A 14,804-nucleotide genomic window follows, 5' to 3' on the forward strand; every position below is an offset into this window, starting at 1 on the left:
GTTTTTTGGGTTTTTTGTTAGGGGTTTTTTTGGATAAAAAGAAAGAGGAGTTACTAATTTTCTTCCACATTTAAGTTTGTTAGCTGTAGTATCATTCTCATGTCACTGTCTGCTAAAAATGAAAGATTCCCATGGCAAAGAAAACTTAAGATGGACCAAAAACACCTTTCTTCTTTCAAATTTTTTAAACAGTTTGCTAATTACCAGCAATAACTTCTCTTCCTTTTTGTTGGTCATACAATTAATTTCTAATGTTAAACTTAGAACACTAAACATTTTTCATAACAGAATGATATCCCAAGAAAAACACAGGAATGAAACTTCACCGAAGGATTAAGCAAATGAATGAAGCGGACTCAAAAAAAAAAAAATCAGAACTTATTACAACACATATATATTTAACAAAAACAAGTCAACCAGAAAAACTTTCAAGTCTTCCACCACTCCCAAACGATATATTGATTAGAATTAAATACAGTACTCCAAAGAAAATCTTATAAAATAAACGAAAATTAAATTTACAAATATTACAGGACCACTTTAAAGAAGAATTAGTTCTTTAATGAATCAATAGAAAAGGACTTTGCAAATGTTTTTTAGATAACAATAAATACGTCAATACAGAAAACTACTGTTTTGACTGCCTTTTTTGGAAGGTTCATTTGGCAAGCACTGGTGTTTGTAGACCTACATTTATCGAGTTTTATTTTTGGCTGACTACATTTTGATTATAGGAATGAAAACAGGCTGCTAGATTTGTAGATATTTATCATGATATTTATTTGGTTTATATCTTATTTACTGTCAAGCCACTAACAGCAGTGGATAGGTACTTTTTAATTGGGTATACAAATCAATAAATGACAAAAGTCCACAGAAAATTATCTAGGAAAAAATGTAATCAAGACCTATCCATCATCTGCCTTTATATTTTCAAAAAGGCTAAACAAATCATTTTGGTACGTCCTGCCCTCATTTTACATTTGATGCCCATAAAGCTTATTTCATATTCACAATTCCAAGAGCAATCCTGAATTTTTGATCTCTTCAACTCTTCTAGAACTTTTCTGTAACTGTTTTAAAGCCAAATGACTTGCAAAGATGACTAAATAAGAACAAGGTTGGATAAAATAAAAGTACCCAATTTTTTTCCAAAAAAAACCTTCTAAAAACTTCACTTTTATTCACTGTATATTTAATTTTCTCTTTTGTGAATCCGCATGCGCGCGTGCACGCGCACACACACACACACACACACACACACACACAGTTGTAACAATGGAATATGGCTGCCTTTTTATGTTTAAGGGCTCTTAAAAGAGTACCTAATATTTATCTTGGACACAATTAAATTTAATCCATATATCAGTAATGAAGTAGAGAGTATGAAAAATATCAGCTTGAAACCTCTAAACTATTTCACTTACTATATTGTTTAATTTATGAATTCAAGTATGATCTTAGGATAGGGTAATTACTATTTTCCCGAGGTATGAAAATGCAATTACTATTCAATTTATTTTATATTCTGCAGACTTCACATACTGGCCCAAAGAGCAATTTTCCACTTCAGTCCTGGAAATTGGTATGTGCAGAGATTATCTGGCTGGTTGTTTTGCTTACCAAAATGACTGTGTGGAACCCAGGTGGAGTTTTCTTTGTAGTCAGAGAGGTTTTGTTCTACAGCTGAAGGAAGCCTCTTCCAGTTAGTGAACTCCAGAGTGAAATTAAGGGCATTGTTATTCAGAGAATAAATCCTACACAATACAAAATACCACATAAATTATCAACTGCTATATACAATATCATTAAAAACAATCTGGGGGAAAATACATTGAAAGTTTTAAGTCTTTGTAACAAGTTTCTAGCAATCTGCATGTTAGGCATTAAAAAACATCAAAGAGAATTCTAAAATACCCCTGACAGCATAACCCTTTACTAATGCAATTATATTGTCCTCCATTACTTTTGAAATCAACTTAGACTGAAAGAAAAAGTATCTGCTGTAAAATATATCTGCCTCAGTAACAGACAGTATTTTTCTTAGAAGTAATTAATCTTAATTTAAGTAAGTAATCTTTGAAAAAATTATCAAAGCTCACATTTGTGAGAGCCCAGCAGGACAAATTATGCTGAGGGGAAACCAGCACGGGTTCGTGGCAGGCAGATCGTGCCTGACCTATCTAGTCTCTTTTTATGACCAGGTTATGAAACGCCTGGACACAGGAGGAGGGGTGGATGTCATATACTTAGACTTCAGGAAGGCCTTTGATACGGTATCCCACCCCATACTGGTGAACAAGTTAAGAGGCTGTGAATTGGATGACTACAGTCCGGTGGGTGGCAAATTGGCTGGAGGGTCGCACCCAGAGAGTCATGGTAGATGGGTCGGTTTCGACCTGGAAGGGTGTGGGCAGTGGGGTCCCGCGGGGCTCGGTCCTTGGACCAATACTCTTTAATGTATTCATCAGTGACTTGGACGAGGGAGTGAAATGTACTCTCTCCAAGTTTGCAGATGACACAAAGCTATGGGGAGATGTGGACACGCCGGAGGGCAGGGAACAGCTGCAGGCAGACCTGGACAGGCTGGACAAGTGGGCAGAAAACAACAGAATGCAGTTCAACAAGGAGAAATGCAAAGTGCTGCACCTAGGGAGGAAAAACGTCCAGCACACCTACAGCCTAGGGAATGACCTGCTGGGTGGCACAGAGGTGGAAAGGGATCTTGGAGTCCTAGTGGACTCCAAGATGAACATGAGTCGGCAGTGTGATGAAGCCATCAAAAAAGCCAATGGCACTTTATCGTGCATCAGCAGATGCATGACGAATAGGTCCAAGGAGGTGATACTTCCCCTCTATCGGGCGCTGGTCAGACCGCAGTTGGAGTACTGCGTGCAATTCTGGGTGCCACACTTCAAGAAGGATGCGGATAACCTGGAGAGGGTCCAGAGAAGGGCCACTCGTATGGTTAAGGGCCTGCAGACCAAGCCCTACGAGGAGAGACTAGAGAAACTGGACCTTTTCAGCCTCCGCAAGAGAAGGTTGAGAGGCGACCTTGTGGCTCCCTATAAGTTCATCACGGGGGCACAGAAGGGAATTGGTGAGTATTTATTCACCAAGGCGCCCCTGGGGGTTACAAGAAACAATGGCCACAAGCTAGCAGAGAGCAGATTTAGACTGGACATTAGGAAGAACTTCTTCACAGTTCGAGTGGCCAAGGTCTGGAACGGGCTCCCAAGGGAGGTGGTGCTCTCCCCTACCCTGGGGGTCTTCAAGAGGAGGTTAGATGAGTATCTAGCTGGGGTCATCTAGACCCAGCACTCTTTCCTGCTTATGCAGGGGGTCGGACTCGATGATCTATTGAGGTCCCTTCCGACCCTAACTTCTATGAATCTATAATTGCTTATTCTATCTCTACCTAAGTTTTAATAAGGTCTCCTGTCACCAGGGCATTATTACTCAGTCTTTCTAACACATCCAATACAGAAATTATACTAAAAATACATTTACCAACTTATTTATAGAAAAAAGTGAAAAAGCAAAATGTTTTAAAAACCTCAAAAAATGTGTATTTTAGAGTTATTTATATCTGCAATACAACGTGTGAAAAATGCTTAGCAAATACCCGTATTAAGATAGAAGGGCTAGAGAGCAAGATTAAACGAGCTATTTTTAAAAATCTGTTCATAGTATGTACAAGGGAACTACCCATATTTTCACAAAACAGTTTTGTGGTACATACATGCAGACATAAATAAATCCCTGTACTTTTGTTTGAAATCGGTAAGATAAAACAAGTTACTGTGAAAATCTCAAATACAACAAATAAAAAAAAAAGTACTGCTTTTCTATATGGCTTGTATCAAAGGTTATTTTATGCCCTTTTTATTATTTCATTAATCAGAATTAATCTACCTCAAGTTTGACTGTGACCAGCAAAGTGTCATTTTTCTGCATTTATCTAAACAATACACTTGAGAGGAAATCTGAGTGCTTAGCTGTCTTTAATGGAATGGTGAGTTTGCCACACCATTGCTAATATTGTCACTAACATTTATTGTTACTGAACTACATTGACCATTATATCATACAAAACAGATGTACAATGATGAGCTGGTGACAGCTGATCAGCCATAAGCCTAGATGACATTCATTTTCTATTACTCTCCTATTGTCTTCTAGGAAGGGGGATGGGGTTAAAGCTAACATTGCATTTACAGTTGCACAAATGTATCAAATCTATAGATTATATTCTGACAAGCAGTTATTTTAAATTGTTTAAAAATAGGCTTGTTAAGTCAAGCAGCATGTAAAACAGCCCTTGTAGCTTACATGACAATATAAAACATCGTCAAATACAAAAGTGTTATGTATGATACAAATGGACAATATTGCTTCCACTATAAACTAGGATTTTTCACAGCATGTTTACTCTTGAAATAATACCTTGCCTTTTTATGTACATGTGATTTAGAGAATAACAAATATAATTTGTCATGTCAGGCTTGACATATGATCCTTTAACTATTAACTAGAAAACTAGTGAATATACAATTTCATTGAATCACTAAAATTATACTAATGGTGAAGTTAACATTGAAAACAGTATGACAATTTAGCCATCATTTTCACATATCGTTTAAGACAGAAATTAATGTTTAAAAATGAGTGGTTGTTAAAATTCAAATTCTTTCTATACAGTTAAGGAATATATGCAACTGGAATGACTAAAACGATATGTGGAACTTTCCAAGGCTACCAAAGTTAATAGACTGTATTTGTGTCACGAAGTTAAACAGTCTCAAATTATTTTGTTTAATGCTCATAAATACAAAAGGCTAGAGTTAAAACAGCTAACTTGCCTAACAAAAATAAAAAGGGAAAAAAAAGTGAACAGGATAGAAGAAAATAAACATCTGATATACTTTAAATACCAGCATCACTTCCATAGTACCTAATTAAACATAAGCAAACAATCAAAAGCTAGTTATATATATTTGAAATGCATTAAATTACACTTTGTATATAAAGTAATATTATATTCATGGTACTATAGCAAAGAATAGAGTGCCATTGGCACTTGAATTTTACCCACCCAACTTTGATTTCATGCTGCAGAGATTCAGCCTCACTGACTGCTGAACTAAGAAGTATTTGTGTATTTGAGATTTGTCTCGTACATTACTTTATCATACCTTCACATACTTTTTATTAGTACTTGAGAACCAATAAAGAAGAAAACCTTTCAATTAGACATGCAGAAACACCCTTCTCTGGAGTCACAAAAGACTGAGTCTTACTCAAGCTTTTTTTTTGAAGGGGGTGGGGGTCTGAGTCTTACTCAAGCTTTTTTGAAGCTTTTTTTTTTTTTGCATTGTTCGGCTGCACTTTTCTGTGAATCTCTTATTCCAGTCATTTGAAATCTCTGGGAGGTCATGATCTTGAACTAGGTAACTGAATTATAATGCGTTGCTGTGTTAAATGATATAATACATAAAATCTAAGATACAAGATGGTATTCTCTTTCTTACCACAATCTGCACAATAAATTCAATGGACTGAATCCAGACAACAGTAGGTATGGTAGCCACTCCTTATATTGTTCTTGTGTTTTAATGGCATAATTTATAAACTCTGGTAAATGTTCCTCAGAAGGCAGCGGGCAGTCCAGCTTCAAGAAATGTCGAAACAAAGAAAATTTTTCATGGTGCAAGCAATATCCTAAATTAATCCCAAGTAAATGGATCCTGTGTTTCAGAAGAATAGGAATTAAACCAAAAAACCTACAACACAACACAAAAAACAAGTTAGGAGAATACAAAGAACATTCAACACAAAAGCTCTGTTAAAGGCACACAAAAAAATCAAACTAAAACATCTTTTACTGAAGGAACATATTAAATAGATGTGGTAACAACTGTTTTTACAAAGCACTGCTATAAAACATTGAGTAGTCTGTAGGTCGCCCCCCCAAAAAAAATCAGTAAATAGATTTTAAAAAAAATGTTATTTTATTCTGAAAAATAATTGTAAAATAAACATTAAAAATTATCATTGACATAATTTCTCTTAATAAGTAAAAGCAGATTTTGTGAAAGATGCTAAAGTAATATAGCATTGGAAAATGAAGACATGGAATTATGCGCATGACTTGTGTAGCCAAGGTGGTGCCAATACAATTTTCCAACAGGCTCTGTATAGATCGTCTTGGAGCATCAAGCTGTTTCCTCAATCCCTTATATTTCTACTGTGACTGCCAAAAACTAAGCCAATTTATCTGCTGAGAGATAAATAAGTAGGAACAGGACAGACTACCAAGTCATTTCACAAATACAATACAACATGTTTACAGATAGCATGGTAATGGGTTATATCTGAATCCTTTACCATCTAATTTACATTTTAATTGGTACCTTAAAAGTAAAAGATGCTTTATTGTAATATTAGTCCCCTATAATCCAGACCACTTGCTTGTGTTGGAAGCAGAAGACAAGATAACTCTCTTTTTAATTTTCTCCTTGATGCTGAAACAATGTTATCCAAGTGGGCCAGATGAGTGGAGCAAGGTTGATGCATAGGCCAGATACAGACCACAGAATCATGTCATTTGGCAGTGGCATTAATCGTGAAAGGTTCTGGAGCTGCACCATCAAATTTAATGCTACTTCTGCTGGTCAAGCTGCCAAATTTCCAGACCTCTAGGGAGTCCCATGAGTCAGATGACATTGCTAAATGGGTCAGATCTGGGTCATCCCTACACTAAAGTGCATTTATGCATATGGAAAACATACACAAAGCTTTGATCAAATTTCTCTCTATTTCTGTGAATCTTGAGAACACCCTTAAATAGATGGGAATATTGTATCAGCAATTTTTCCCTGCAGAAATGGTTCTCAATAGGGGTGCGCCAACAGAGATTTTTGGGGCTGATACCGATATCTAATTTTTAAGGAGGCATACTGGCCGATACTGATCTGATTTCCGATACAGTGTGGAGAGCTGCCACCAGCTGGCAAGTCCACTGTGGTGGAACGGGAGGGGGGAGAGAAGAGGTGTGGGTCGGGGGGGGGGGGGTAGATCAACCCCCTCCCCACTCCATGGTGAAGGAGGGAACAAAGGCTGGGGTAGGCACTGCCCAGCCAGGGCGGGCTGTGGGACAGGCCCATGGCTTGTCAGGCAGGGGGGCAGCGGCTTCCACCACTGTGCATACTCCAGAGGGACAAGGGGGGGGGGGTGTGCCCCTAATCTGCATGGGGCAGGGTGGGGTGGGCAGGATGCAGCTGCGGACTGAAGTCAGGGCTGCACTGGGTGTTTCTCCCTGGGGACTGGGCTCAGGGCAGAGGCTAAAGAGTGGGGCTGCAGCCACCCCAAATTTCACCCTAGCTCTCTCCCAGTGCCATCACATGCCCAATGCAGCCCTGGCTCTTCCCGGCTCAACCCCCCCCCCCTTTCCCCCACCCACTGCGAAGAGCCGGGGATTCACCGGGCAAACAGTAGCGCTGGGAGGAAGCTATAGCAAAATCTGAGGCAACTGCAGCTCCCTCTGTAGCCCCCACCCCAAGCCCAGGCCCCAGCAAGAAAGCCCAGCACAGCCCCAGCTCCAGCCCACCTGCCCTGCCCCGGGCAAATCCGGGGGGGGACACGCCCCTCCAAGCCCTCCCAAGGTGTGTGCAGCGGCAGGAGCCACCCTCCCCCAACGAGCCGCAAGTCTGTCCTGTGCCCTGCCCCACCTGGCTAAACAGTGCCTGCCCCCTCCCTCACTGTGGGGGGGGGTTGATCTGCCCCCCCACGCCCCTCCCCTCCCCCCACAATAGACTTACCAGCTGGAGGCAGCTCTCCAAGCTGCTGTTTGCTGCCTGAGTGCTGTGCTGCGGCTGTGCACACACATGGGCATTTATTGGTTAAAATTAATGGCCCCATTAGGCCAATTTTCAATACAGCCAATTTTCTTTATATCGGTACCAATCTGATACTGAACCAATGTATCACTGCATCTCTAGTTCTCAATATTTTCAACTCAAGGCACCCTTAGAAAATGCCAGCTCTTGACTTTCACTCATTTTTTGACTACAGAAAAATGCTAGAATATTCGTTCTGTTGCAGGGAACTCAGAAAAATTGCAACAGGTCAGAAAGTTTTCAACACTATGGATTCCTATTTGAAATCTCTAGGTTTATCTTGTGAATCACGTACAAGTGTTTGCAAATCTAACCATACTAATATTGCATAAGACCTTTAAAGGATCTCACAGCACCTCAGGGTGCCCCACCACCATGATCATGAATCACTGCCTTAATGTGCCTTAAATCACATTTTATGTGAGGCACTAGGAGTATGGGCAATAATACATTTTAACCACTTTAAAAGAGTAAGTTAGTTGCTGCTTGGGAACACGCTTCAGCTGCTACGCTACAACTGTTACATCTGCATAATCCTGTAGAGATAAAAGTTAACTAAACCACCCCAACTTTGACCTTATTAAGGAGGGTTAAAATTGGTTTTGCTACACTTCTATCACTAGAGAATTATGCAGATGTCACAGTTGCATGGAAATAACAAGTCAGTCATATCTGAAACCTTTAGTATTGATACAATTGTTACATCTGTCTATACCCCAAGACAGGCTGTGACTCCATTAGAGACATTTTAAAAAGATCTTGCCTTTAATTTAAATATTCCCATGCAAATTAGTTTTGTAGAATGCAATAAAGGGGAGAGTTGGTACTAAATTACTTAAATACTACAACCCTAAATCTCATAAGAGCTACTTCTTTATATAGTAAGCTTAAATCAAGGTTTTCACAAGCTAGGTGACATGTACACACATTCCAAGGTCACCTAATCTGTTTAGTTTACTTCCTCTTGCACAGCAATCTAGATTCTTTTGTCTTCATTAAAAGATAAAAAGGTACTATCAAAATCATTTGGTTTTCTCTGCCCTTGTTGCAATTAGCAAATAAGTCACATTACCAAATCACTGTTAATTAGTGTGATTTAATGATGCTGTGATAATTCATAATATTATGACCAATTAAGTGCATGTTATCTATATGCAGTTTTCAGTTATAAACCAAATTACAGATCTCTTTTCTGAGGCAGTTCAACAACAGTGCCAAATCTGTTACCTGCCGCTTCTTTATCAACATATTTTAGAATAATTATCAGTGGTGATTCAGTTTCTAAACTGTTTTTATCACATGTTAAGGATAGGACAGAACAACATGATGCTTGTGGATTTTTAAACGCATGTTCTATGAGCATGCAGTACAAATTAGCACAAAAACCGTAGGCATTGTTATAAACCTGCAAACCTTATACATAATTTATACAAGATATGGCAGAGCAGATTTTGGCTATTATCCAGATGCATGATTTCACATGCACAATTCAGGAACTGGATGAATGCTGCCTCAAGCAATTCAAAATCATTTGCAGCCTGACCAGGGAAACGTTAAGCTATAATAGGCACAGTCATAGGGACATGCTTTCACTATTTAAAAAAAAAAAAAAAAAAAGAAGCATCCGTACTGATTCCCTCCCTTGAAATAAGCACTTTCAGCTGAAGAGGAATAAATCTAAGCCAAACATTGGTGCAGCATTTTCTCTTTAGGAAAATTATCAAATATGCAGGTTATTTATTATAATTTTGGCACTACTCCTAGATAGAGCAACTCCAGTGAAGACGTTTCAAGAGATTCTCTAGTCTTATTGTAAGAGATTGCTATCCTATTAACATTGTACATGTAACTCTGCAGAGTTAATGAGAGAAATGCATTCACATAACTTCCATGCATAATAAACTCCACACTACTACATATGCTCATTATGCCTTTTTTTAAAAGATTTGAAACAAACTAGTTTAAGATCAATGCTCATTCCAGTTACAACAAAGAAAAGTTTTACTAATGCTGCTAATTCTTTAAAAAAGTCCACAAGATATCTTAAGTATAACCAACATGCTTACAACTGATTCTTCAAGGTAGTGTAGTCACCCAAATATCCCTTTCGTATTCCAAGAAAACAATTCTCTCTCTACAAAAGCTTGTGCTACATGTGTGTGTGTGCATGTGCGCACACTTTGGTTAGTTTTTAAGGTGCAAATCTACTCTGCTTTCTACTTGCCTTAGCATGAGCAAGGCTCGATTAATATTTGGAATTGTCACAACCCAATTATAGTAGTGCCCATGCCACAAGCAAGAGATACCATTTAAAAACAGTTTTATTTTGCACTAGGTTAACCAAGGGTTAACAGGATGATAACAACAGCCTTCTTTGTTAAGTATGCCAAAAAGAAATGTATTGCTGCGCCACTAACAGAGATAAAATTTTTGCCTTCTGTGCTGTACATAAATCATTATAATTGGTCAGAGTAAAAAGAGGAGTAGCCCTGTCATAACACCCTAGTGAAGACGGCTAGATAATTGGCGATTCTAATTAAATTTATGACGTGGCAAAAAGCAACTGGCTATTATACAAATATAACCCACATACACTTCCGCAAAGAGGAAGAAGGGGGACATCCGTACGCACTTTGGAGACCTCTAAACATACGTGTCAGAGTAACTGACAATTTGATCACTTGTCAGTTCCCCCCCGCGTCTCAACCCAATCTCAGACGTAAATCAACGAAATCAACGACTGCCGGCCCGACCATTTCTGCCCGACCATTTCTATCCGACCACTTATGCAAACCGACCTACGAACCCTAAGCTGTAACTAACCAAGTATCTCTGACCTCCGTTGTTCACCACCTTGACGGCATGAGTAAATAATCTTGCTTTACAACCGATAAGCTTCCATGCCTAATTCCACTCCAAGCGTCACAAGTACCCGCCTGACGGCCTCTAAGGCTCCCGGACTCCTCGCTGCAGTGCATGGCAGCGACAGGAATCAGGAAATGATTACAGATAGCCACGTGCTTTACTTGCTAGTAATTTACTGAGATTTGCATGCAATTGAGTACGCTCTTACTACTGTAAGACTGTTCAAATACCTTGGTTAATTTGATTTTATCTTGCTTAAATCAAAGAAAACAGAGCAGGTCAGGATTGGGACAAGAAATGGGAATGAAGAGCTAAAAAAATGAAATACACAAATCCAAACCAGCATAACAAGACTTTTTTTTTTTAATCAACTGAGTAGGATTGATTATTATATTAGAAATAAGCCAAACTCTCTATTGTCATAACTTCAGTTACTTTAAGGGTATCATGTCAGCAAGTAAATTTTCTCTGTCAGTCATGCCTCTGTTAGTACGTGATCTAAATTAAAAGCCTAAACAGACAATTTCCCTTTAAAAAGCACTTTAGCTACATAATATTAGTATACATAATGTTCTTGCAATGTGCAATACACAGCGAATAAGTTAAGATTGCATCCTCTCAAAATACTTAACTAAACATAACAGCCAACAGAAAACCAAAATGTGTCCTGCACAATGGACAAGTACTGAATATCTCTTTTGTTCTTAACACCCAATCCAGTACTAGGTCCATTAAATATAACTAAGCTCATTCCTCTAAATGCAATCTAATGTATATTTATTTTTTATAAAATATGTCTCCAAATAATATGCACAGTTTTGAGATACCCAGGAGTGTCTAGGAGCCTTATCCTATGCCATTGATTTCAATAGTATCACGATTCAGTCCTTAGTGTTGATGCATTATGTAATGAACAAATTTGGAGAGAAGAGAAATGCTGACATAAAACAAAATGGTAGTAACATCTAGGGGCTTTTTTCTCCTCAAAAGGTTCCATAAATTTATTATTATGCAGAATTAAGTAGAAGAGATTTAACAATTTTACTACTAAAGGTAATAACTGAAATACTGCACTGACAGGCAGTAGGTTGACCTCCCTCATGAATCTGAAAATACAGAAATGTACTTTCAATATAAAACAAGTTAAATATGTAATAGAATTGCTACATTATCTATCTATCTTATATATATAAAACCACCAAGAGATGATGATTGTATTATCTTTGCATGTATATGTCCATATCCTAGAGACATGACCTCAAAGAATTTTTAATCCAAATGTGAACTGAAAGCTATGTTCTCAAGGCATGAGGCAGCCTTATTTTTGGGAACACTCTAAGACTGGGGGAGGATGTGGTTTGCAAGGAACCATGTAACTATTCATCTCAGGGAACATTCATCTCAAATTCTGATAATGCCTTTTTTTTTTTTTTTTTTTAATAATACACAAGCCTAGCATACAGAGAAAGTAAAACAGTATTTTCCAAGAGCTCATTCCTATTGAAGAAGAACCCAGCTAATTAAGAATCTGTTTGATTCAATTACAGCATCATGTCAAGCTCCCAAAAGACAGAGATACATTGATAAGGCCTTTTGAAAGTGAAGAAACTAGACTGCAATTATGTTCTACAAGACTCCTCTTCAAAGAACAGAGCTTCCCAAAGGAGATTTTAGCAAGGTTCTCAGCTCATGTATGTGACCCAGAACCAGAGCACATCATATAAGCACTTACAGTTTAACTCTCTAATCTCAAGACTTGAAACAGAAGGGGAAGAAAGGCATGGGGGGGCGGGGGCATAATGTAGAATTAGTAAAAGCTAGCCGGACATAAATCCCAGGAGAGGTAACCTATGGTAAATTTAAAAAGCAAAAGACGTATACCTACTCCTTTTGGAAAACCATACACATGGGTGATCTGCAGTCAAAGATCAAGCACATCTGAGCATCTGGGCTGTAGCCTTCTTTAAGTAACATTTCCAAGCACTTGTCATTACCACCATAAACTGCTGAATAGACAGGGCTCACTTTGTCTTTTCCCATGTCACAGATCCGACCAGTAACTGGTATCAGCAATCCCAATATGCTAAAAATATTTAAAACGATATTTTAGTGTGAAGTTTTTTCATACATATGGACAAAATAGATGTTCTTTTTTTCTGATATTTTCTCCTATGGATGTAAAAACAGTCAAAAGTGACATGATCACAAACCACCTTTTCAATATTTTATTTAAAAGAATAGCATTTAAAAATGATAATCTGATTATAAAAAACTATTGAACTTTGAACTTTTGGAATCGTTAACATCTTTCGTACAAGACTAGTTGACTGTCACATTTAAACTGAAAACATTTTCAGATTTATGAATTGTTGTTCTAAAAACACTTCAATTCTGTATTTGAAATAATCCCTCCATTTTAAATTACCATATTTTCTTGAAGTTAACACACCCTAGAATATAACACACACTTTGTTTTTGAAAGGCAGAATAAAGAAAAAAAATCTTTCCTTGTAACTGATGTGCTAGAGAGCTCAGCCTGCTCACTGTTCTGCTCTTTGTGGAACAATGCAGATTCTACTTAGAGTTTCACCCAGTAGGCATCAAACCTGTTCTTATCCTATTTCTTGCATATAACATGCACTCCAATTTGCAGCAACTATTTGAGAAAAAGGTGTGCTGTTTGCAAGACAATATGGTAGTTTTAGCCAACCAGCTATCTAGGCTGGAAAGTTTGGATTTAGACTTTTACAAGGCAAGTGACAAAATGACAGCTTGATTGAGAGTAGATGTCTTCTCTGTTTGAATTCTGCTCTTGGCTCCTCATTAAGATACTAAAGTGGTGGGAGAACTTCATTTCACAACCTGTGCTTAGAACTCATGTCTTTCCTGACCAGCTAAAACTAGTCCTTACCAGCTCAGATTATTAAATACCTCTCTTAGAAAGGACAAGCAGCCTACCGCTTTGGAAAGCATTAATAGTCATCTCTTGATACTGATGACATTGCCAACTGGCTTTCAGTTTTCAGGAAGACTGTGGAGATGGCTGTGTCAAGACAAGACTCACATTATTTTCAATTTCCTTAAACCTTCTGAGTTTGAGCACAGACCTGAACTTGGCACAAAAGCTTCTCTAGTAGTCATGCCTAATAATCTCCTCCTAGTAATGGACAAAGATTAAGTGTTCATATTGGTAATATTAGATCTTCAGCTCGTCTTTGATACCCTTGATCAGTAGGGACCCACCTCTTCAAAAGGTGTGCCATAAATGAGTCCCACACCCTCCCTGAGTGCCACTCTGATCTTTTTTCTCTGCCTGATTTGCTGCTGTGCTTTCTGCTCTTTATCCTGTGCCCTCTACCTGATCTGCTGCTCTGGTTTGTGCTTCCTGCCCTGTGTTTCCTGCCTGATCCATTACTCAGATTTCTGTTCTTTGCCTAATCTGCTACAGTGCTGCCTATTCCCTCCCTGAACTGCTGTATGCCACACAGAACAGATATCTGTGCCACTTGTGGCGCACACGCCATAGGTTGGCTACTGCTGCCCTTGATCTTAAACATTGGTTTTGCTTGGTTGCATTGGTGGGAAAGGAAAGAACAGCTCTTCAATGGCTGTTTTCTACCCAGAAGAATGGAGACTACCCAGAAGAATGGAGGCAGAAGGATCTTTGTATGGACTCTAAATTTTCTTCTTATTCTTCAACTCTTGCAGGTGCCATTCACTTGATAGGGCTTTCAGGGAGGAATGAGGATATATTTCTGTAGAGGCGTAACTAGCAATTTCAGCACTCTCAATAGAGATGTTGTTGCACATCAGAGAGCTGGAGCAGGAGGGCAGGGGGAGGGTGCTGAAGGAGAGGGGGTAGTGCTGCAGGTGCCCCATCTAAAATCAATACCTGGGGCTGGTGCCTGCCTCATCCCACTCTCATTACCCAACTTTGTTCCAAAGAAGCTTCACATAGCTTTGATTTACTAGCTGGTTCAATTAGTTAACTGTTTGTGTATGATCACTTTTCCTTCCCAATCATCAATTCTGACTGCAATT

At 38.5% G+C, this 14,804-nt stretch overlaps 1 protein-coding gene across 3 annotated transcripts in view; it reads right to left on the reverse strand.

Moving 5' to 3' along the window:
• ASB3 (ankyrin repeat and SOCS box containing 3) overlaps positions 1–14,804 on the reverse strand; it is a 115,313-nt gene that overhangs the window by 15,520 nt on the left and 84,989 nt on the right. For all 3 annotated transcript variants that reach the window (XM_014595090.3, XM_059719260.1, XM_059719277.1), the window contains 3 exons: positions 12,649–12,846; positions 5,532–5,783; positions 1,624–1,757 (listed from right to left, as the gene is read on the reverse strand). In XM_014595090.3, the coding sequence (XP_014450576.1) occupies positions 1,624–1,757; positions 5,532–5,783; positions 12,649–12,846 (584 nt within the window). The remainder of the gene's footprint in view (positions 1–1,623; positions 1,758–5,531; positions 5,784–12,648; positions 12,847–14,804) is intronic.

The sequence above is a fragment of the Alligator mississippiensis genome, chromosome 1 (genome assembly GCF_030867095.1).
Source record: "Alligator mississippiensis isolate rAllMis1 chromosome 1, rAllMis1, whole genome shotgun sequence".
Taxonomy (NCBI): Eukaryota; Metazoa; Chordata; order Crocodylia; family Alligatoridae; genus Alligator; species Alligator mississippiensis.